Source organism: Cibotium barometz, chromosome 9 (assembly GCF_041138505.1).
Source record: "Cibotium barometz isolate CiBa-2024 chromosome 9, ASM4113850v1, whole genome shotgun sequence".
NCBI classification, from domain to species: Eukaryota; Viridiplantae; Streptophyta; class Polypodiopsida; order Cyatheales; family Cibotiaceae; genus Cibotium; species Cibotium barometz.
Window position 1 is genome coordinate 37,399,309 of NC_141054.1, and position 22,634 is coordinate 37,421,942.

The 22,634-nt window shown below is 45.2% G+C and overlaps 1 protein-coding gene across 1 annotated transcript in view; it reads left to right on the forward strand.

The window, feature by feature from the left end:
- The window catches only part of LOC147635538 (uncharacterized), a 94,432-nt gene extending 76,355 nt beyond the window's left edge, over positions 1 to 18,077 (forward strand). The window contains exon 12 of the mRNA XM_086802877.1: positions 17,559 to 18,077. Within this exon, the coding sequence (XP_086659003.1) occupies positions 17,559 to 17,648 (90 nt within the window). The 3' untranslated portion in view covers positions 17,649 to 18,077. The remainder of the gene's footprint in view (positions 1 to 17,558) is intronic.
- Positions 18,078 to 22,634: the final 4,557 nt, after the last annotated feature.

Consider the following 22,634-nt stretch of genomic DNA (forward strand, 5'->3'; position numbering starts at 1 on the left):
TGTATTTGTTTCAGATTTACATCATTCTAATAAAGCAAATACACCATCCGTGGTGGGGGCCCTACAGAGGGTAATTGGGACCCAATACTGTGTCCTTCTCCATCTCCCCCTTCTCTCTCTATTTTCTGCACATCGTCTTTCAGTTTGTGCGTTAATTCCGTCGCGAAAAGAGTGCTGTTTTCTGAGTTTTGAAGTACCGATCCTTCTCCGAAGCTTCCGCATATTACAGTGGTATCAGAGCCTACTTCAAGGACGAAGATTCAGCAAAGAAGACCAGAAAATTTTTTCGCTCGTGTGGTTGGTTTTTAGACGCCGGTGGACTACCCTTTTCGGAGTGACTCCTGTCCCTCGAAGGACCCGGAAGCCTCCGGAAGTCTCCCACACAGATAGTGGATGGTCAGGTTGCGTTCCGGAAAGGAACTGCATTTTCCCGCTATGGCCAACTTCGGCGACGAGAGAGAACCAGAACCATGGGACCAGAGTGCACCAGGCAGCCCAGCTAGGGCACCCGGCTTGAGTGTACAAGACATGTTCCAGCAGATGATGCGAGCAATCGCAGACCAGACAACCAAGTTGGACGAGCAGAAGGCGCGGATTTTGGCTCTGGAGGAGCGTTCTCGCTCTCCAGCGTCGCGTTTTCCATCTCCTCCTCCCTCTCCTTCCGTACCCCAGATACCATATCCTCGTCACAGGGACCCTCTCGAGGGGTCACAGCCGCAGTCAAGCTCCTTGCTTGAGAGGCAGATACGGGCATTGGAGATTCGACAACGAGAAGACGAAGCCATGCGACGAGTGGAACACGAGCATTACCTCCGAGCTTTGGACGCCAGATTGACACCGGCGTCGCCCTCGAATCATTTTCCCGAGAAAATGAACTTCAGTAAGTATAATGGTAAACTCGATCCCACTACTCTGTATTCATGGTTACATCAATTTGAAGCTTACTTTGCCGCAGTTAGGAAATCAGATATTGACAAAGTGATCTTAGCCAGTTGGTATTTGGAAGGTGAGGCCATTCCTTGGTGGACTCAGTGGGCTCATGCCCACACCAGATCAGGTATGGCAGCTTATGGGTGGGACGAGTTCGTCCGTGACCTTAAGCAGCGGTTTTTACCGCCCCACTACCTTGAGCGACTCGAGGACGAGTTCAGGGGTGCGCGTCAGAATGCGCAACCAGTCCTTCAGTTTGCCAATAGAATTTCGACCTTGTGTCTACAATTAGGCTTATCTGATGCGGACAAGAAAGGGCAGTTTTTGTATGGCCTGGACACGCACATCCAATGGGAGGTGCGTATGTTTAGACCAGCCACCTTTGAGGACGCACTCTCGCTTGCGCAGAGTGCAGAAATGAAACACAATGGTGGCAAGCCCAAGACTTCCCAGCCGGCTTCTCCCAAGGCTAACACCTCGGGGGGCAAAAGCCAGAACCAGACGGGGTCTTCCCCAGGACAGAGCCCGGGAGCCTCTGGCTCCAAGAACTCGAACAATGCGTCTAAGCTTACTCCAGACCAGAAAGCGGAGGCAGGCAAGACAGGTGGCAAGTTGAGTGCTGAGGAGCTTGCTCAGTACAGGAAGGAGGGTAGATGTTACTTTTGTCACACAAAAGGACATACTTCTCGGGATTGTCCGAAGAAGCCTCCAAAGGCTGCCGCCGCCTCCACAGCTTCCGTGGTGAGCACAGCTCCCACACAGACCCCAGTGGCTACCCCTAGTTCTTCAACCCCCAGTGCTTCAGTTGGAGCAATTATTAGCCGGGAGCTCGAAGATAAGCAGAAGGGCGCCCATGACCAGGAGTATGAGCGCAACGAATTGCTCAAGTCCTTTGGCTACATAGGTGGCCAGAGAGTCGTTGTCTTGTTTGACAGCGGCAGCACGGAGGATGTGATCACGGAAGAGGCCGCTAGGCGTGCCCGTTTCGAGCTCACTCCGGTGGACAAACAAGTTGAGGGTTTTAGCACAGGTATGACTACGAGCGTCAAGTATGAAGCTCTAGGTGCTAAATTAGTCATTCAGGGCATAGAGTTTGTGCGTGATTTTATGGTTGCCCCTCTTGTAGGAGCAGACATAATTTTGGGGATCCAGTGGTTTCACAAGTTTCTCCCTGATGTCAAGTGGGACAAGCACACGTTCCAGATTGATCGGAATGTGTCAAACACCCCTGTGACCATTAAGTGTGAGCCAGGTATTCCAAACTTTCCGCTCATAAGCCACTTGCAGGCTAAGCGAGCAGTCAGGAAAGGCGCACAGTGTGCGATGATTTACATCCAGACAGCCCAGACAGTGGCCAGTGCTTCCGAGAAGTACTCGGTTCTCCATGAAAAGTTCCAGAAGATTTTTCTTCGGGACAGTCTCCCTCCCCAGCTTCCCCCGTCCAGACCGGAGGATCACAAGATTGACCTCCTCCCAGGCTCGGAACCCCCGAGCAAGTTTCCGTATCGCCTTTCTAAGGCAATGGAATCGGAGTTGGACCGCCAACTCCAAGAATTGTTGCAAGCTGGCTTCATCCGCCCCAGCGTGTCGCCGTTTGCAGCACCGATCTTGTTTGTCAAGAAGAAAGATGGGTCTTCTCAGTTGTGTGTCGATTATCGTGCACTCAACAAGCTGACTATTAAAAGCAGATTCCCGATGCCTCGAATTGACTATATTCTCGAGAGGCTGAATGGAGCTAAGGTGTTCTCTAAATTGGATTTAAAGAGTGGGTACCACCAGGTTCGGATTGTTGAGGGGGACATCCCCAAGACAGCTTTCCGTACAGAACGGGCCCACTATGAATTTGTGGTCATGCCATTTGGTTTGACGAACGCCCCAGCTACATTTAACCGCATGATGATGCGTATTTTCCGGGAGTTGATCGGAGTGTGTGTGTTCATATTTCTGGACGACATACTCATATTTTCAGCTACAGTTGAGCAGCATGACATTGATGTGGAGAAAGTCCTTAAGTTGCTGGAAAGCAACGAGCTCTATATCAATGAAAAGAAGTCAGAATTTTATCTGTTCCAGGTACATTACTTGGGATATATAATCAGTGCCGAAGGCATTCGACTTGATCCGGCTAAAGTGGCCGAGATTGTTAACTGGGAAGTACCTCAGACTGCTTATGACATTAGATCATTTGTGGGTATATGCCAGGCATATTCCACCCACATGGACAAGTTTTCTGACCTCTCGGCAGACCTCACCGATCTGCTAAAGGGAGTGAAAACAAGGAGGCAAAAGATTCGAATGACTCCACGAGCGTTGGAGTCATTCCAGAACCTCAAGGTGGCTTTGTCAGAAGCGCCTTGTTTAGCCCTTGCCTCATGGGACGAACCATTTCAGGTGATCACCGATGCGAGTAACATCGCAATTGGAGGTGTATTGCAACAGAATGGTCATCCAGTAGCTTACATGTCTCGTAAGTTACTGCCCGCCGAAAAGAATTACTCAGTCTACGATCGTGAACTCCTAGCAGTCATTCAGGCCTTGAAACATTGGAAACATTTCCTGTATGGCCGTGACTTCGAGGTCCGCACTGACCATCAGGCATTGCGCTGGATTCAGACGATGCCAAGTGCACAGTGGAGTGATCGACAGCACCGCTGGAGTCAGATATTCCAGCAGTTTGGTGGCATGATTGAGTACCTTCCAGGAAAGGCCAATCCAGTGGCCGATGCTTTGAGCAGGAAGGGACAAGTATCTGCGATTCAGACCACTAGACTGGACCTTGTTGGTACAGGACTAGAAGACATGAAGCACACGTACGCGGATTCCGAGGAATTCGGTACACACTGGGAACAGGCATTGGATGCCACAGGACCATGCCATTTTCTGATACGCGATGGTTGGCTTTACTACAAAGGCCGACTGTGTGTCCTGAAATCATTCCGGGCAGCTCTTCTCCATGATGCCCATGACGCCATTACAGGTGGTCATAGGGGCATGAATTCGACTCTGGAGAAATTAGAACGGCAATACTATTGGCCAAAGATGAGGCGTGATGTGTTTACTTATGTACAACGCTGTGACATTTGTCAAAAGGTGAAAGCTCCTCGTGGAAAGAAGATAGGGTTGTTACAGCCTTTGCCAATTCCTGAGGGTCCTTTCCAAGACATTTCGATGGACTTTGTCACAAATCTGCCTCCCAGTCCGAGTAAGCGTAATACACAGTGTTTGACTATTGTTGACAGGTTCAGCAAATTTGTGATGCTTATTCCTTGTAGGGCCAATGTGACCGCCGAGGATGTCGCCCAGCTATTCATTCGGCATTGGTACCCGATTGGTGGGATTCCTAGGACCATAGTGTCAGACCGAGATGCCAAGTTTACCAGTCATTTTTGGAGGGCATTGTTTGATAATTTTGGTACTAAGTTGAATTTTTCCAGTGCATTCCACCCACAGACAGATGGCCAGACAGAGATATACAACCAGTTGGCCTTTGATGTGCTGAAGTGTTATGTCCACGATCAGCAAGGTAAGTGGGAATCGTTTTTGCCTTTAGTTCAAGCTGTTTTGAATGACTCTTTTTCTTCAGCTATTGGCAGGACTCCATATGAGGCAGCGTTTGGAAGGCCTTTCCAGTCGTTGTTAACCAGGAGGTCGTCTTCAGTACCGGAGGCGAACAGAGTGACGGAGTCTTACCAGGAGATCCTAGAGTCCGTCAAAGACAGATTGGCTAAAGCGCAAGAGGCCTACACTCGACAGGCCAATAAAGACCGAAGGGACATGAAGTTTTCGGAAGGAGATTGGGTATATCTTCGGATTATGAAGCAAAGATTAAAGCAGGTGGGCAAGCGATGCCCAAAGTTGTCTTTCAGGAGCTTCGGACCATTCCCCATCCGGAAAAAGATTAATGAGGTGTCTATGCAGTTAAAGCTACCTCCGAGTTGGACTATGCACGATGTATTTCATGTCAGTTGGTTAAAGCCATATGCAGGTCCACCCCCTTCAGAGGTCAAAGACGAAGCGGAACCAGACATCATTGATGAAGCAGAAGTTATGGTTCCAGAACAGATCCTTCTGCACCGTTTCAAGCATGGCTCAGGCCGAAGACTACGCTAGTTCCTCACGAAGTTTCAGGACCGAGGAACTCATGAAGCGGTATGGCTCGACAAAGAATTCTTCGAAGACTATCCGGCTTTATTGACGGATTATTTGGAGGCTATGCAGCTTCCGTCAAGTTAAGCAGAAGGGGATGTCACGTGCATCCCGCACTTGGATGCCACGTGGACATTCTGTACAGTAGGTGCAGGACCTGGGATGGTGAACTGGTCCCATGTGAGCCCAGTCCGGGACGAGTCAGCCAGGGATCCATCTCAGTCGTCCGAGGTCAGGTGTGCATTGTCCTGCACATGAGTCCAAGGTCAGGTGTGCATTGTCCTGCACATGAAGCAGTGCCAGTCCGCGCTGTGAGTCTCCCTCTGGAATGATGTCGGATGTGCTGTGTATCTGGTTTGCAACTGGATGCCAGACATCTGTAGGCATGTAGTTTGCATGTAGAGATGGGGTCAGCCCATAGGGCTACCCCAAGACAAGGGTTTGCATGTGCATACTTAGATGGGCATGGGGGAGGTGTAGAACCACCCCCAAGGGGCCAGGAGGGCCCAAGACTTTGCCCACCAGCCAAGGCAAGGGCTGGAGGGGCAGCCGGCCAGCTCCAGAGCCTCTGGACAGGCAGCCGACAGAGGGTAAAACCCTAGGACAGCAGGCGGCCAGGTGTGGGGGGCAGTCCCACACCTATGCGCAGCATGCCCAGCAGCCAGGGGCTGTCCCAGAGTCATGCGCAGGCTGGACAGGTGTGAAAACACTTTATTATGGTGTGAAAATCATTTATTGCACAAGACTCAGTCGTGGGTGCTTCCTGAAACCAGCTGACTGCATGAAGGGAGGGGTATAAATACCCCAGCCCATAATCCCATCAATCATCTCACAATTCACCAAGAGCCTCAAGCATTCAAGGGCCAGGACAGCCAAGGGTTTGCTAAAGCTAAGGGGTGAAGGACTGAAGGTCAAGGGCAGGTTTTCCAGCCAAGAAAAGGTCAAGTACTTTGTATTTGTTTCAGATTTACATCATTCTAATAAAGCAAATACACCATCCGTGGTGGGGGCCCTACAGAGGGTAATTGGGACCCAATACTGTGTCCTTCTCCATCTCCCCCTTCTCTCTCTATTTTCTGCACATCGTCTTTCAGTTTGTGCGTTAATTCCGTCGCGAAAAGAGTGCTGTTTTCTGAGTTTTGAAGTACCGATCCTTCTCCGAAGCTTCCGCATATTACAACCCAGATCCCAGATAGCCTCATCAAGGACTCTGAGATTTGCAAAGCAGGATAGAGGAGATTTGGGAGAGGCTAGATTTTCTCTCAGGAATAGTCGTAGGCGCCTTGGATGCAGGCCTTGGAGAGATTGCGTAGAAGCCTTGCTGTACTGAGCCACAGCCCTAAGCATGATTAAGAACATTGATGCTAATTAACACAAGATTAGGACAGAGGAGAGAGAAGAGCAGAGAGAGTAGGTGTCATGTTTTCCTGTATTACTATGGTACAAAAAGGTAACTTGATGCTTGTACATGATGTAGGGCTATGGTCAGCCCCATAGGGGTGACCTAGGCCCTTTCCTACATGATTCTACTTGATGCTATGAATGAATGATTGCTGAACTTCTGAATGATCTTGCTGAATTAAGAATTACTAGTATTGCACCCGCGCGTTGCTGCGGCCGACCAAGGTTCTAGAAAAGAACTATTCCAGACATTGTATCAGATCCACCATGATGTAACTTTTGGTCTCATAGGTCATTATGGCCTTTTGAAGACGTTAATATAACATTTCATTTCATTTCATTTCTACAACCATCTCTCTCTCTCTCTCACACACACACACACACATGCCCTCTCCCTCTCTCTGTCACGTACACACTCTCAAATGTTGAAACTCTCTCTCTCTCTCTCTCTCTCTCTCTCTCTCATGCACCACATATACACACCTGCTCTCTCTCTCTCTCTCTCTCTCTCTCTCTCACACACACACACACACACACACACATGCACACACTCCCTCTCTTCTTACACTCTCCCACACATAGAAGCGCTCTCTCTCTCTCTCTCTCTCTCTCTCTCTCTCTCTCTTTCAATCTCTCTCTCTCTCTCTCTCTCACTTACACACACACTCTCTCTCTCTCTCTGTGTCACGCACACATACACATATGTAAATATATAGTATATACAATATTATGTTTTAGATACATAAACCTATACATAGACACATATACTTATACATATATACATGTATTTAAAAATATAAATACAAACATCGATATAATTTAATTAATTTTGATTAAATTTTAATGTGCGGAGATGGGTGATAAGTTGTGGTCACTTTTAAATATATAGATAGATATATCATACACACATCTAAACACACACACACACACAAACATATATATATACATATGTATACATATGTATGTATACATATGTATACATATGTATGTATACATATGTATACATATGTATGTATGTATATATAAATGTAAATAAAAACACACACACACACACACACACACATGTATACACACATATACATATATGTTTTCTATTTAATTTATATTTTATTAAAAGATACTTTTTATTCTCTATCTCTCACTCTCTTTCTCTCTCTTTTCACCCTCCCTCATTACATCTCTCTCTCTCTCTCTCTCTCTCTCTCTCTTCAGGTTTGCCCCATCTCACTCTCTCTCGCACATTCTACACATAGATGCAGATGTACGCACACGCATGCATATACTCTCTCTCTCTTGCTCTCACACACACACACACACACGTACACACCGCACATACACTAATCTAAACGCACACTCTCTCCTCCCACACAAACTATCTCCTACGTAGAAATTATCTGTCGTCTCTCTGTCTCTCTGTCTCTCTCTCTCTCTCTCTCACACACACACACACATTACACACCGCACATACACTAATGAAAACACACACACTCTCCTCGCACACAAACTATCTCCTACATAGAAGTTCTCAGCCTCTCTCTCTCTCTCTCTCTCTCATAGGTCATTTTGGCCTTCTGAAGACGTTAATATATCATTTCATTTCATTTTCATTTCTCATGCGCGCGCGCGCACACACACACACACTCTCTCTCTCTCTCTCTTCACGCACACTCTCTCACATAGAAACTCTCTCTCTCTCTCTCTCTCTCTCTCTCTTTCTCTCTCACACACACGCACACACACACACACACTTAAATAGATTTATACACATATATATAATTTTAATTAATTAAATTTTAGATTAAATTTTAATGGTAGGGATGAGTTGCTCACTCTCAAATAAATGCATCTTACATGTATACTCTCTCTCTCCCTCTCTCTCACACACACACACACACACACACATGTACACACCGCACATACACTAATCTAAACGCACACTCTCTCCTCCCACACAAACTATCTCCTACGTAGAAATTATCTGTCGTCTCTCTCTCTCTCTCTCTCTCTCACACACACACACACACACACACACCGCACATACACTAATGAAAACACACACTATCTCCTCCCACACAAACTATCTCCTACATAGAAATTCTCAGCCTCTCTCTCTCTCTCTCTCATGCACACACACACACACACACACACACACTCTCTCTCTCTCTCTCTCTCTCTCTCTCTCTTCACGCACACTCTGTCACATAGAAACTCTCTCTCTCTCTCTCTCTCTCTCTCTCTCTCTCACACACACACACACACACAAACACTTAAATAGATTTACACACATATATATAATTTTAATTAATTAAATTTTAGATTAAATTTTAATGGTAGGGATGAGTTACTCACTCTCAAATAAATGCATCTTACATGTAATCTCTCTCTCTCTCTCTCTCTCTCTCACACACACACACACACACACACATGCACATGCACACTATTTATATATACATGCTTACATACCTATAGATACACATACATACATAATATATATCAGTGTGTGTATCTATAGGTATGTAAGCATGTATACAAAGATTTCATTGAATGTGAGATGAGATCTTCTTCAAAATTGCATTGGAAGATGTGAGATTTGGCTCCTCCTCACGCTTGCAGGAGGAGTGGTTATTTTGAAATAGTCCCACCTCCTTTGCCCACGTGGAGGGAGGTGGGGTTGTGGTTAATCCTGTATAGATGTTTGTATATGTGTGTGGAGTGCTGGTCGGCCAGCATCCAGCAGTCGGCCAACTCTGATTGGACAAAATCCCCTTCTATTATATAGAAATGCTGCACTTCATTATCTCTGATGCCGGCCAGTAGCTGGGCATTCAGCCGCCTGCTGCTGGGTCCTCTGCTGGCTGTGTGACAGCCTGTCTACAGCCAGCCGAGAGAGGCCCCAACCTCCATGTGATGTGCTGATGCTGGTGCTGCTGAATCTGATGATGATAACGATGATGCTAATGATGTTGATGGTAATGCTGAAGAAGATGTTGATGTTGACTCTGATGCTACTGCTCTAATCAGGGATTATACTAGTTCATGCTCAAGATTGGCCATGGCACGGGCGTGCACGTGACATTCCCTTCTTCTTAACTTGATGACGGGGTGGACACTCTGTCATCCTTCCTCCCTAGACTTCTACCGACCTTGAACTGCTACTGCTTACTGACTTTGATTTCTACTGACTTTGACTTTAACTGACTGATATTTTTGTTAAACACCTTTACTCTTGTTCTCCACTTCCAAGTCCTTGATGAAGTTTTGAGCATCTGTTCCCTGTTGTCCCCATGCCTGCTTTCCCTTAACCTTGACATAGCGGTGGGTCACCTATCGGAACTAATCATGCTTGTTGCTAGGCCTTTGGAATGATCCGAGTGCTTAATGAGGTACTGGGTATGCGTACCTACCCTCAGGGAATGCTTCCTCTGGCTTCTCCTGTTTTGCAGAATTATGAATTATGTTTATATATGTGTGTGGAGTGCTGGTCAGCCAGCATCCAGCAGTCGGCCAATTGTGATTGCACTTTATTATCTCTGCTGTTGGCCAGTAGCTGGGTATTCAATCACCTGCTGTTGGCTCCTCTGCTGGCTGCCGACAGCCTGTCTACAACCGGCCGAGAGAGGCTCCAACCCCCATGTGATGTGCTGATGCTGGTGCTGCTAAATCTGATGATGATAACGATGATGGTTCTACTAATGATGCTGATGGTAATGCTGATGCAGATGTTGATGTTGACTCTGATGCTATTGCATTAATCAGGGATTAAGATAGTTCATGCTCAGGATTAGCCATGGCATGGGCGTGCACGTGACACTTGTGGTTGTGGTGGCATGGTTAGTATTTTGGTAGGCACTACCTTCTATGATCATGGAGTGGTTATTCTCTCCCTGGAGGACCTCTGGAGGTAGGTTAGACATTTGAGTACTCGGATCCCAGATAGCCTCATCAAGGACTTTGAGATTTGCAGAGCAAGATAGAGGAGATTTGGGAGATTTTCTCTCAAGAGCAGCCGTAGGCACCTTGGATGTGGGCCTTGGAGAGATTAGTAGTCTATTGCAGGAGGCAACGCAGAGTAGATTGGCTGGCTTCCGAGAGCAGGAGAGGAGCATTCGCCGGGGCCTGTCTTCTCTATAGCGGCTTCAGGAGAGTGCACTAGATAGCCCGTGGATTGAGAGTGAGCTGGTTGCTACCTGTACAGAGATCAGATCCATAGAGGAGTGGAGGGTGGAGTACAGATACCATGCTAGAGCCTCCTTTTGGACGCAGGTGGGAGATAGGGTCATTAGGGATTTCTTTGAGATTGCAGGCCCACACAGATGGAGAGATGGTATCCGCAGGTTATGAGGCCAGGATCGATCCATTGTTACAGACCCCCCCCCCCCCCCCCCCCCCCTATGTGAGAGCCATTGCTACAGATTTCAGTGCCCCCATATCCTCATAGGTGCACGATGTGCTTGAGCAGGTTTGGCGACATACGAGAGAGGTGGTCCCTTAATGCTATCCAGACCTTCCTGCTAACCCCTTTCACATATGAGGAGTGGTTGAGGCTATGATAGCATTACCTAGGGGAAAATGCCCGGGAGAGGATGGGCTTCTAGTCTCTTTATTTCTTCGTCACTAGGATCTCGTGGAAGGCTCCCTCAGAGTTGCCTTCAATGAGATAATGGTTATGGGAGCCATGTCGGAGAGGTTGGCAGAGAGACTGATCCACTCAATTTCCAAGGAGGGTGCTGACAGATTGGATATTCGGTACTGGAGACCCATCACGCTCTTAGGGACTGCCTACAAAATTTTGGCCAAGGCCATCAACTGATTGCAGCCTTTCCTCCCTGACTTGATACATGATACACAGATGGGTTTCGTTTAGGATCGGAGCATTCTGGACAACATCTCCACGTTCTGGGAGGTGACCGCTTCGGCCAGGATGCGTTTGCAGGATCTTATTGTTCTCCTCCTTGATTTCAAGAAAGCCTGGCAGAGTAGATTGGGGCTTTTTGGAGGGGACGATGCGTAGGATAGGATTCCCGGAGGAGTGGGTCTGAGGTGTTTTGGGACTTTCCTTGGCTTCACATAGCGAGGTTCTTATTCAGGGAGCTAGAGGCGACATATTTTTGCTTTCTCGGTCGATCCGGCAGGGCTGCCCTTTAGCACCTTATCTCTTCCTGTTTGTTGTAGAGACCATGAGTAGTTCTCTCTCTTCCCACCAGGAGATTGGGCTCCACGGACTACGTCTCCCCTCTGTGTGTAGGAGCTGCTTGATTTTGAGTTCACTGATGACACAACAACATACCTGTCGAGGGACGAGGGGAACTCCAGAGATTTGCTGAGGCGCTAGAGATCTTCTGCTGTCATGCATCCAGAGCGTAGATCAACTGGCATAAGTCATGTGGATTTTGGGTTGGTTCATCGTCTGCCTTGACTTGGTGTTCAGTTGAGGCTTTTCAGTGGGTCACGAGGGGCACTCTAGTTCGTTATCTTGGGTGCCAGGTTGGCATTGATATCTCCCCTAAGCAACAACTAGCCCCTCTTCTTCTGAGCGTTCGCAAGAAGCTGCTATACTAGAGTTCAGCCAGGATTTCTTTAGCATGCCCGGTTGTGGTGGCGAACTAGGTTCTTCTCGCCACCATGTGGTACATCACCTCTTGTTGGGCCTTCTCCCGGACTTGTATTGTGTAGGTTCAATGGTTGATCCACAACTTTGTGTGGGTTGGCAGCGACGGGAGGCCTACCTGGGCCAAGGTGGTTTGGAGAGTGATCATTTAGTCACAACGCAGAGGGGGACCTGGGCATCATCGACCCCTCCATTTAAAGCCATGCCCTTTTGGGCGAGTTGATTGTTCGAGGCCTTCTTCTGGGCGGTGAGCCTTGGAAGGACTTCCTCTTGGCTAGGATCTCTGCCCGTACCCCAATTCTAGGAGGTCCTTGGCCTTCGAGCACAAGATGGATTTTCATGGGGATGCAAGCTCGTGGCTTTAGCCAGCATTTGAGGACAGATTTGCAGCCAATCTCTTGCGTGCTTGGGATCATCTCATGTGGGCTCTTCAGCAGCCAACTCCAATAGCCTCCGAGGACTGTCGTCGACAACCTCTGATCTGGGACCCCATGGTATTTCTACCTAGTGGGCACATACTTTGGGCCTACCCGCACGTATCATGGGAAGCTTTGAGCATGGGCCTCGCTAGGTCACTTAGAGATTGGCTTACATTTAGACAGTTCCTTATAGGGATGCAGGGTAGGGACAAACTTAGCCTCAACAGCGACCCCTCCATGCCTCCGAAGTGGGTGGCCCTGATGCCGGACCCTCCTCCTTGGCTGTGGCTCGGAGTGTTCACAATGCATGATATACTCCTGGCAGTTCATGGCGTGGATGAGAGCTCCGCCTTACTCACCTTCTCTATCAGACCTTATGGTAGACTGGAAAGATGCTTGTTCCCACACAACACACTGAGATGCACAAAATTCCAACACCCCCTCTGCAGCTCATAGTGTGCAAAAGTGTGAAGAAGATAAGTTGATGACGATGCAACCATGGACACCCGAGTATTGCAGAAACTGGATACACCTAGAAAAGAGCACCTGCTAACTTGACTCTTCGAAACAAAATTCCAAAGAAATTTGCTTGGCTCTAGGTATAGAGAATAACGAGTGTGCGGAAAACACCGCGCCCATCATCCCCCAACAGTAGACGCTGAACTCATCACATCCAAAAAACCTCAAACAATGAACTTGGAACCCATCCAGTCCATAATCTCTGCTACACCAAGCAATAGACTTGTAACACATCTGGTCCATAGCTCCAAAAAAGAACTTGCCTCGCCAGATATTATACCTGCTTGGAACTCCTATGCACCAAAAGTCAGGGCTTGTGATAGCCCCCTCTCCCGCCTACAAGCCTCCTCTAGCTGGAAGCACGGGAAACTATCTCTATAACCATAGAAGTGGATAATCCAGGGCCTCCTTGGCTTTTGCAACCTTGGGGACACTAGAAATATCAGATTCATCATCCTTTATATGATTATTGCCCTTCTTTGAAAACTTGGTCTTGGCCTCAGCTTTACCTTCGGTCTTGCAATCCTTGGCCAAGTGACCCTTCTTTCCACAAGAGTAGTAGCAACTCCATCCCGCCTGTTGCATTGTAGTAAGTGCCTGATCCTGTCCACTAGGAGGGAACCTTACCTTCTCCGTAGAAACAAGGACAGATTCCTCCTCCAAGAGGGAACCCATATCCACGGCAATAGCAGACCTCTGCAAGCAAGCCTTTGTGCCACTGATGATCTCAGCACTCACCACGAATCTCCAAAACTTCTGGAGCAAAAGATTAAATGATGGGACTAGCTTTTGGAAAGCAAAAGATTAAAAGCTTTTTAAAAAACTAAAAAGAGAAGAGCTTTTATTATTAAAAAGATGCTTTTTGGACTATAAGTGAGTTTTTAAAGCGCTTTTCTAAAGTGCTTTAGGGCAAGAACTATAAATTCAGCTATTCTCTCATTGTTATGACATGTAAAAAGGCAAGAGAGCTCTCTAGCTCTAAGAAAGACTCCTCCAAGGAGTTTTATCTAATATAACTTGGAAGGAGGCTATTTTGACCCCTAGTGTGGTGTCTTCTCTCTCTACTCTCTCTCTTTTGTTTATTTTCAGATTTTCTCAAGGTTTTACATGTGAAATTGTTGTTTTCTTGAAGATAAGCTAAGTACCTGTGTCACTGTCCTTACGAAGGTCTGTTTTAGACAATGTGAAAGCAAAACATAGGAGAGAGAGAGAAATGAAATGAAATGAAATGTTATATTAATGTCTTCAAAAGGCCATAATGACCATGAGACCAAAAAGTTACATCATGGTGGATCTAATACAATGTCTGGATAAAAAACCAGAAAATGGAAAAGAAAAATAAAGATGATACTACTGGCACCTAGAAAATGAAACTGGAACTGGAAGGTAAAGAGAAACCCTTATAGGGTGTGAATATAGTGAGGGGGGGCTACGCTATGGAGGTGAGTGGAGTATAGAGAGAGAGAGAGAGAGAGAGAGAGAGAGAGAGAGAGAGAGAGAGAGAGAGAGCGACATCAGACAATGAACATCTTTATTATGTAGCAAGAGGCTTTACAATGGCAATACTAGCCGGTAGATGGGTGCAGAGCATATGTGCCTGTGAATGGATTCGATGAATGAATGACAAGTGATGAGTGAAGACCTTTATATAAGGAGGCCAGAAGCTAGCCGACTGCACATGAACCGGCCAACAGGCATAAATCAACCCCACGAGTCATAAAAGAGAAAAAGCATATGCGCCAATAAAAGGCTTGTTCCCACACAACACACTGAGATGCAAAAATTGTAATAGTCCCTTTTTTGCATACATTGCACAGCTGGGCTTCAGATCTTGAGGTTGAGGGCACTCCAGCAGCAGGCCCGACACTGGCAATCCCAGGGCCTCTCGCCGCACACACTCTCAGATTTTTGGAAGAGGTGGTGGGATAGTTTTTGGCCACGGAGGATCACCCTCTTCGTGTGGTAGTTGGCACATAGGAGCTTGGCAGTTGGCACTTGGTTTGCCATTTGGGGTAGGCCAATATTATGTCCGAGGTGTGCCCATTGCTAGGAATCCTAGCGTCATTGTCTTCGGGATTGCCCAAAGGCTCAGTAGGTTTGGCAGCGGATCCTACGCATTTTCATTATGAATCTTCCCCCCCACACCCCCCCCCCCAAAGTGGCCCGCCCCGCATTGTTACATGGGGCATAGTTGCTTGGGCCATTGAGGCCGTGGTCCTCATGTCATATGAGGAGGAGGGTGGGGACTAGCCCTTCAAGTCTCTCACCTTTATATTTTTGCATTGCCAGTTCCAGTTCCACCTACAGGTCAGGTTCGAGCCAGAGATGGGAGATTTGCAACTGTATTGTTGCGTGGCACATCTGGAGAGCTTGATGCAGCGAAGCCATCGAAGGCACCCTCACCCCGCCAGCAAAGTCCATCCGGAGAATTTGGCTCGATATCATTCATACCCTCCATGGTCAATGGGGGGGAGCTTCAGGGTGGCTCAGACCGCTTGCGGAAGCGCTAGGAGGCCTTCTGAGGATCTAGTGTCACGGTCCCTAGTGGTGGTGAGCCCACTTGGAACTTCAAGTCTCTCACCTATGTATTTTTGCAGTGCCAGTTCCAGCTCCACCTATAGGTCATTGGACTCCAAGTTCAGCTAGAGATGGGAGATTTGCAACTGTATTGGTGCGTGGCACATCTGGAGAGCTTGATGCAATGAAGCCATTGAAGGCACCCTCACCTTGCCAGTGGAGTCCATCCGGAGCATTTGGCTCGATATCATTCATACTCTCCATGGTCAATGGGGGAAGCTTCGGGATGGCTCAGACTGCATGTGGAAGCGCCAGGAGGCCTTCCTAAGGATCTTGCATCACGGTCCCTAGTGGTGGTGAGCCCACTTGGCACTACAGACCACCTATGTGGTAGTTTCTCCCTCCCCCTATTGAATGAGACAGCCTTCTCCTCCTAGAGCGGCCAGCTGGAGGAGAAGAGCATCCTCTCCTTTTATGCTTCTGGACTCTTTGCTTCCCTTTTGGGGACGAGTTTGTACGTAGCAAGGCTGTTTTTCTTGGTAACTAATAGTATCCATCCCATCCGCATTTCGTGGACTATGGTGTAAAGGTCCTCAAACTCTTAGAGAGCAGTGCATGCGACATAAGGATCTTTAAAAAAAAAGAAGGCAAACGGTAACTTCTGCCTTAAGAGCTTGTTTGACCGTTACATTGGAAGGGACAAAAGCATACACTTTCTTTAAGCCCTTAAACCATACTCACATGGGACAGGGGACGGGAACGGGGACGGGGACGGGGAAGGGTTTGGGGATGGGTAACGCCTGGAGGCAGGGAACGGGGATGGGGAGGTGGGACGGGGATGGGACGTGTCTGTGGGCATTCACCTCTTCCTACCAAGACCAACCTGAACCCTTGCCCCCAACACGGACTGCTGGTGCTTGCGAGGAAGAGGCCATTGAAGGCTGATGGCAGCTTTAGATGGAGCTTTCGCACGCTCAAGCCTCAAGAACTTGTGCAGTGCGCACTGTGCACACTCTAGAGGAGAGATGGAAGAGAGCAAGTGTGCACAACAAAGATGGAGGAGAGCAAAGATCACTCAGCAAACTTCACACATAAGCCTTTAGATAGGCTTTTTTTAAAAACATTAAAACTTAGAACTTAAAACCCAAGAGGCAAAGCCTTCCAAAAATTTCTTCACGTCCTCAAACACCCCCCCATCCTACACTTTAAGACATCCCCTGATAGGGGACAGCCGTCCCCTTGTGAGGGACGGCACATGGGACGTCCCCCCTGCAGAGGGACGCATCCCCGTGTGAAAGGGAGGCCGGGACGGCGTTCCCCCATCCCTAAGGTCCGGGATGGGTGTCCCCTGTTACTATGCCTTAAACATATGAATCCTAGTGCCCCTTACCCTAGCTACTTGATGTCCAAGCCAAGCGACAGTCAATCGCAATGCTCACAGATGTGTGCCACAAGATGTAAATTGTAACATTAGTCTAGATCAAGACCCACACATGGTTGGCTCACACTCACCTGTGTGCACTCACGAGTCTCCTATGTACACCCGTAGCCTCATTAAAACCCCTGATTTTATGAATTAACTCTCTCAATAGTTAGTAGCTAACCCTTTTTAAACTCCCATGTTCTATAGATTTTTAGCCATAACCCATTTTAGGGATGTAACATAGGGGGATAAGATTAATGCGGCCAATGGGGTTTTATTAAAGGCCACCGCCTTAGACAATGGACCTAACACCCTTAACTCTCCTGGTGGTGCCATGTTGATTGGAAGTGACTAAAGACGACAAGAGTCTGCCGTCAGTTTTAGGGCCTTCATTGCAGAGGCACAGTAGTCCTTGCAATATTCCAGGTTGCTTGACCCTGAATCCGTTCCTCTTTCATGTGCCTGTATATCGCTCGGCTAGTTTTAGCGTGCACACACATCCAGTTGAATGCTCCAATCATGGTCGCATGCATGTGGAAGTTTATGGTCCTACATGTGCAACTCTTACTAACAAGAGCTTGTTTTTGTGCTGCAGGTAGGTGGGATGCGGTTTATTTTCGAGATCAACAAGAAGCTCGTGAAGCAAAGGGTGGCAGATATGTTGTATTCTCGGCAGCATGGTTAACTTTGAAACATAAAGTAAATCTTCTGTTAATTTTAGGTGTCTAGCTCACACTGTAAAGTGAGTGAAAAAGAAATGCAAGGTCTTGCAATCTTTAGGGTGTTTGTATAAAAGTCAGAGAGATGTTATTAGCTCTCTCTCTCTCTCTCTCTTGTAGATCATGAAGAGACCTTTTAGGCTAGGCTTTGCCAGGTCTTATGTGGACACGAAACCTCTCTCTCTCTCTCTCTCTCTCTCTCTCTCTCTCTCTCGTAGATCATGAAGAGACCCTGAAGGCTAGGCTTTGTAAGGGTTCCACTTCTTATGTGGACATGAAACCAATCTCTCTCTCTCTCTCTCTCTCTCTCTCTCTCATGAACATATTCTAGGCTCGAGTTTTGCTTTCTTCTTATGACGACTTTGTATATAGTCATCAGTTTTTGTTTTTGTTTTCATGTTATATAGCACAATGCATGTTTTCATGTTTATGCATGTTAAATTTATATCGATGAACTACCATTGTCTCATAAACCTCGTGGTCTTTGTTGGACATAATAAAATTATATTCTCTCTCTCTCTCTCTCTCTCTCTCTCTCTCTCTCTCTCCACCAGTGGGAGGTTCTTGGCCGACATGACATTTTCCCATCACGTAGACCTGACCCTCTTTCTGCCTCAAGATTGGTACTGGCTGAGGAGGGATCATAGGATAATCATCTGATGTCTGGATGCATACACGCAATTGTGTTTTTTCATTTCCTTTCGGTTCGTCCAGTCATGGCACGCTTGTACTACTGCTTGTCTCACAGGTGCTTTCGTAGACAGCAATAAATCGCTCATCCCAGGTGAGAGAGATTAGTACAGCAGTCTTGCTATGCTATCTCCCATTCATCCCACATAGTGACGTATTTTATCAGCCATCTGGCTCTCATAGCACTGAGCTAGCTCCGTTGTTTTTCAGTTTTTTCCCATCACTCAGTGTTCTTATGGATTCATTGTACTACTTTTTGGTCTCATAGACCCCTGGGTGATGTTAGCTAGTTTATTTTTTCCTTGTTATCAAATGTTTTTCTTGGCTTTCTTTGCGCACTTACACATGCGTTAGCTTTATTAGCGTGTCTTCAAATAGCTGATTTAGCATTGAGAATCCAAAACTGAACTGAACATTGTATAATGTAGAAAGTGGTGGGTGACACATACTGAGAGTCTTCTATCCGATGTCAAGAAAAGGATTCAAAGAGGGTCTCCTAGAGACTTAGTAAGTAATATGGAAATTTGTTTAAAAAAGTGTTAGCTTATTCAGTTAGCAACCCCCTTTAGATTACACGGTGTTAGATAGGAGTTTATCAAACGTAGCCAGCAGAAATGGATGATGGATCTTTTCTCATACCAATGGAGGGGGTTGGCATTGCTTGCTCTCTCTCTCTCTCTCTCTCTCTCTCTCTCTCTCATCAATTTTAATTAATGCCGTTAACGAATATCAAATTTTAATCTCACCCATCAACCGTTAATGAAAACAGAGAGCCTTATAGCGTTTAATTAGCTTTTCATAATAATTCTTGGTTACTCGGAGTGTCCGATTCTCGCCAAAATAGTAATAGTGAAAAAGATGCACAAAAAGGTATCAATAATTGCAAACTTAGATCTTCAACATGCTTGTACCCAAAGTAACATCCACACGTACCTTTAAATGTGTGTAAGAGAGAGAGAGAGAGAGAGAGAGAGAGAGAGAGAGAGGGGTGTATGCAGGTAGTGATGGTAGTGATGTGGAGGCTCCATGGAGGAATGTTATTTTTTGGGTGGATCCCTCTTGAAACATGTAGCCAAAGGTTGGGACTCTCCTTCCTTTGTAGGCCTGTTTCTCCCTATGTTTTTCCTCTTCCGTAAGGCTTTCTATGTAGAATATATATATATAGTCCATTTGAAGCCATATTTTTTGGAGACCGTCCACCCTTCCAAGACTCCTATCGATCACTTTTTAGGTGATCACTATATGTGATATGAATGTGAATCTTAGCCAAATTTTTTTATAAATATTCCCTTTTTAAAATTTTGATATCTTTTTTTTAAAGCCAAATAAAAACACACTACCTTAGAGTTTAAAAAAAATCCCCATCCATATAACAAAATACTATGGATCTGAAAAATAGCCATGCAATTTTGATTGGAGATCTTGTGTCTTAAGATATATGAAGTTGTAGGTAAATGATTGAAAGAAAAGGATAGGAATTTGTGTTATATGTTAGGTACAATTTAGATGCATGCCCATGTGGTAATTGCTAGTTAGCGTACATATGAATGGCATGTATGAATGGTTTGTAGGTTTTCAGCATATTTTTTTGGAGGTCTCTAGAGAAACCAACTAGAAAAATCTTTGCATAGCTTTTACTCCCGAAGTTTGACTTGCAATGTTCTTATATGAGTTTGGGTCAAAATATAGGATTTTTGAAGTTGTAAGTATGTTCAACATGTAAATAGGTTTGTCCATCATTTGGATCATAACTATCTTAGTTATTTTAATGTTTGGTGTGTCATAGGTTCAATATATTATTCTTTTATAGTTGGGTGCATCTGCCACCAATTTGTAGGTGATATTAGTACTTTGTTATTTTTTAAACCAGTAAAAGTAGGACAAATATGTTTTTATATAAGATTCTTTTATGCATAAGAATTTTAAAGTCCATAAATCCAAAGAATTCATTTTTTATTGAAAGTTAACATGCACTTTAACATGTAAAGCATAGTTTGATCCATCTATGCACTTTGCTTGGCAAAGTTTGATTTTTGCTTTGGATTTTCCATTTATATAGAGATATAAAATTTGACATACTTTCATTGTTTTTTAAATGTAATGTCGGCGTTCAAAATAACTTCAAATGTGAGATATGTTGAAGTCGTCTTTCCATGGGAACCTAATTTAAAAGAAATAATTTGATATGAGAGGAACTACAACTAAGTCCTCACCCTCTCTAATGAACAATTAGAGGAACCATAACTAAGTGCTTGCCTTCTCTAATGAATAACTAGAGGAACTTTAATTAATAATGATGCGAAAATGTAGTTAGACAATCATTGATGGGAACATATTTTGATACGTGCAATGCACATCAAAACAAGCGTGTTTTGAAAGGAATTTTATGTCTCGATACTATATTTGCTCATTGCTAGTATTACCTTTATTGACTCAAGTGATATTGAAATTAGGTTTACTTTCCAAGAGAGGAACATACTAAAATTTTTGTGCTATTAGCATCGTAAAGGCTTGAAAGTAGTTGTATTATGACTTTTGAATCCATACATTGAAAGTTTTGGTGTCATAATGTTCTAAATTCAAATATTGTTTAAATTATCATGTTGAATGATTCATGGAATCCACCCTTGCTTGAAGTGTTGCCGAACCTCATGAAGGTTGTCACCGTTAACGGACTCTAGCATTACCATCCCACATGGGTGCATGTACACTTCTTGAAGAGTTGCGACCAAGAGGGCTGAGAAGAATTTGTACAAGAAAACCAAGTCCAAGAAAAAGAAGAAAGCAGTCATAATAGATGCTTTTGACATTGCAACTAACGGAGTTCTCATGCAACAAGATCGAGCCGTTGCTTTTGACAATCATAAGCATTCAACAATTCAAACACGTTAACAAGGAGTTCTTGGCAATTGTTTATGTTTATCGAGCTTGTAAACATTACCTCTTGGGAGTAGATGGAGTAAATTCTGTTGTGAAGACAGATCATCCTAACTAGATGGAAGAAATAGAAACATCCTTGGATGGTCTCACATGTGACAGTTATGCTCCGAGGTCAAGAGATACTTGAAGTCTTAATGTATAGAGGATCAATAGTAAACATCATTTCACGATAGATAGCTAGGAAGTTAGGACTAATAAACTGATAAGCAATGCCCTTTACTATAAGAATGGTGGATTAGAGGACAGTGGAACCCTTGGGGACGATCAGAAATGAGGAGATGTTGGTAGTAGGGTGTGAATTCCCCGTCTAGATTATGGCATTGAGGATGGAGTCAATACATTGCTCCTATCTGATGCTTTTGGGTAGGCCATGGTTGTGGCATGGTAAGATAAAACAAGAGTGAGAAAGGGACACTATCGCCATCCCCCAAAGGGGTAAGAAAAAAAAAATTCAGTCCAAAAAGGGACACTTGTCAACAAGTAGTCACTGTGACCACTATGCATAAGGTTTGAAGGTGATGTGGACGGAGTAATGGAAAACTGATTTGGTCACATCTGTTCATGGTGGATATGGGAAAAAGAGCAGCTTAATATGCTCCACCCATGTCTCGAGACGAAAAAGGTATGCAGAGGACAATCAAAATAATTCTGAGAATAGTCAAAAGGATAAACAAACTCCATAGAAGAAGGCCAGTCAAATGACCACATGGACTAAGTATGAGCTGAAGAGGTGGTGTGGAAAATGAGAATCTGTAGGAGAAATTGAGTAGTAAGCACATCTTTCATTACATCATGAAAAGGATGGACTATGCCAACACAACAAGACGGTCCAAATGTATCTCCACCAGCTTGCCCTCTTGCACTTTATTCTTTCTATTTTATGTCTACTACCTTTTGTTTATATAGGTTCATAATCAATTCTTGCAGACTTAAGCAAATCATGTAGTAAAGTGTTGAGAATAGTACTTTAGCATAGTCCACTTCACATTAGAGTAAAGAAGGTGTATGTATACATACATCTATACATTTGAAAAGTTATAGCATAGTCCACTTCACATTGGAGTAAGGAAGGTGTATATATACATACATCCATACATTTGAAAAGTTAAAACATGTTAGCCATACACAATAATTTGACTAAATCTCAACAATGAGGTCTCTTATTTCAGATGTATACACAAATTAGAGTATGCCTAGCACAAGTAAGATCGAGTCTTGTAGAGAGAATGTTGCTATACATAAATAATGCTAATTCCACCCTTTCATATTTGATATACATGTTAAAAATTGGGTAAATATTACCATGCTAACTCATACTATTG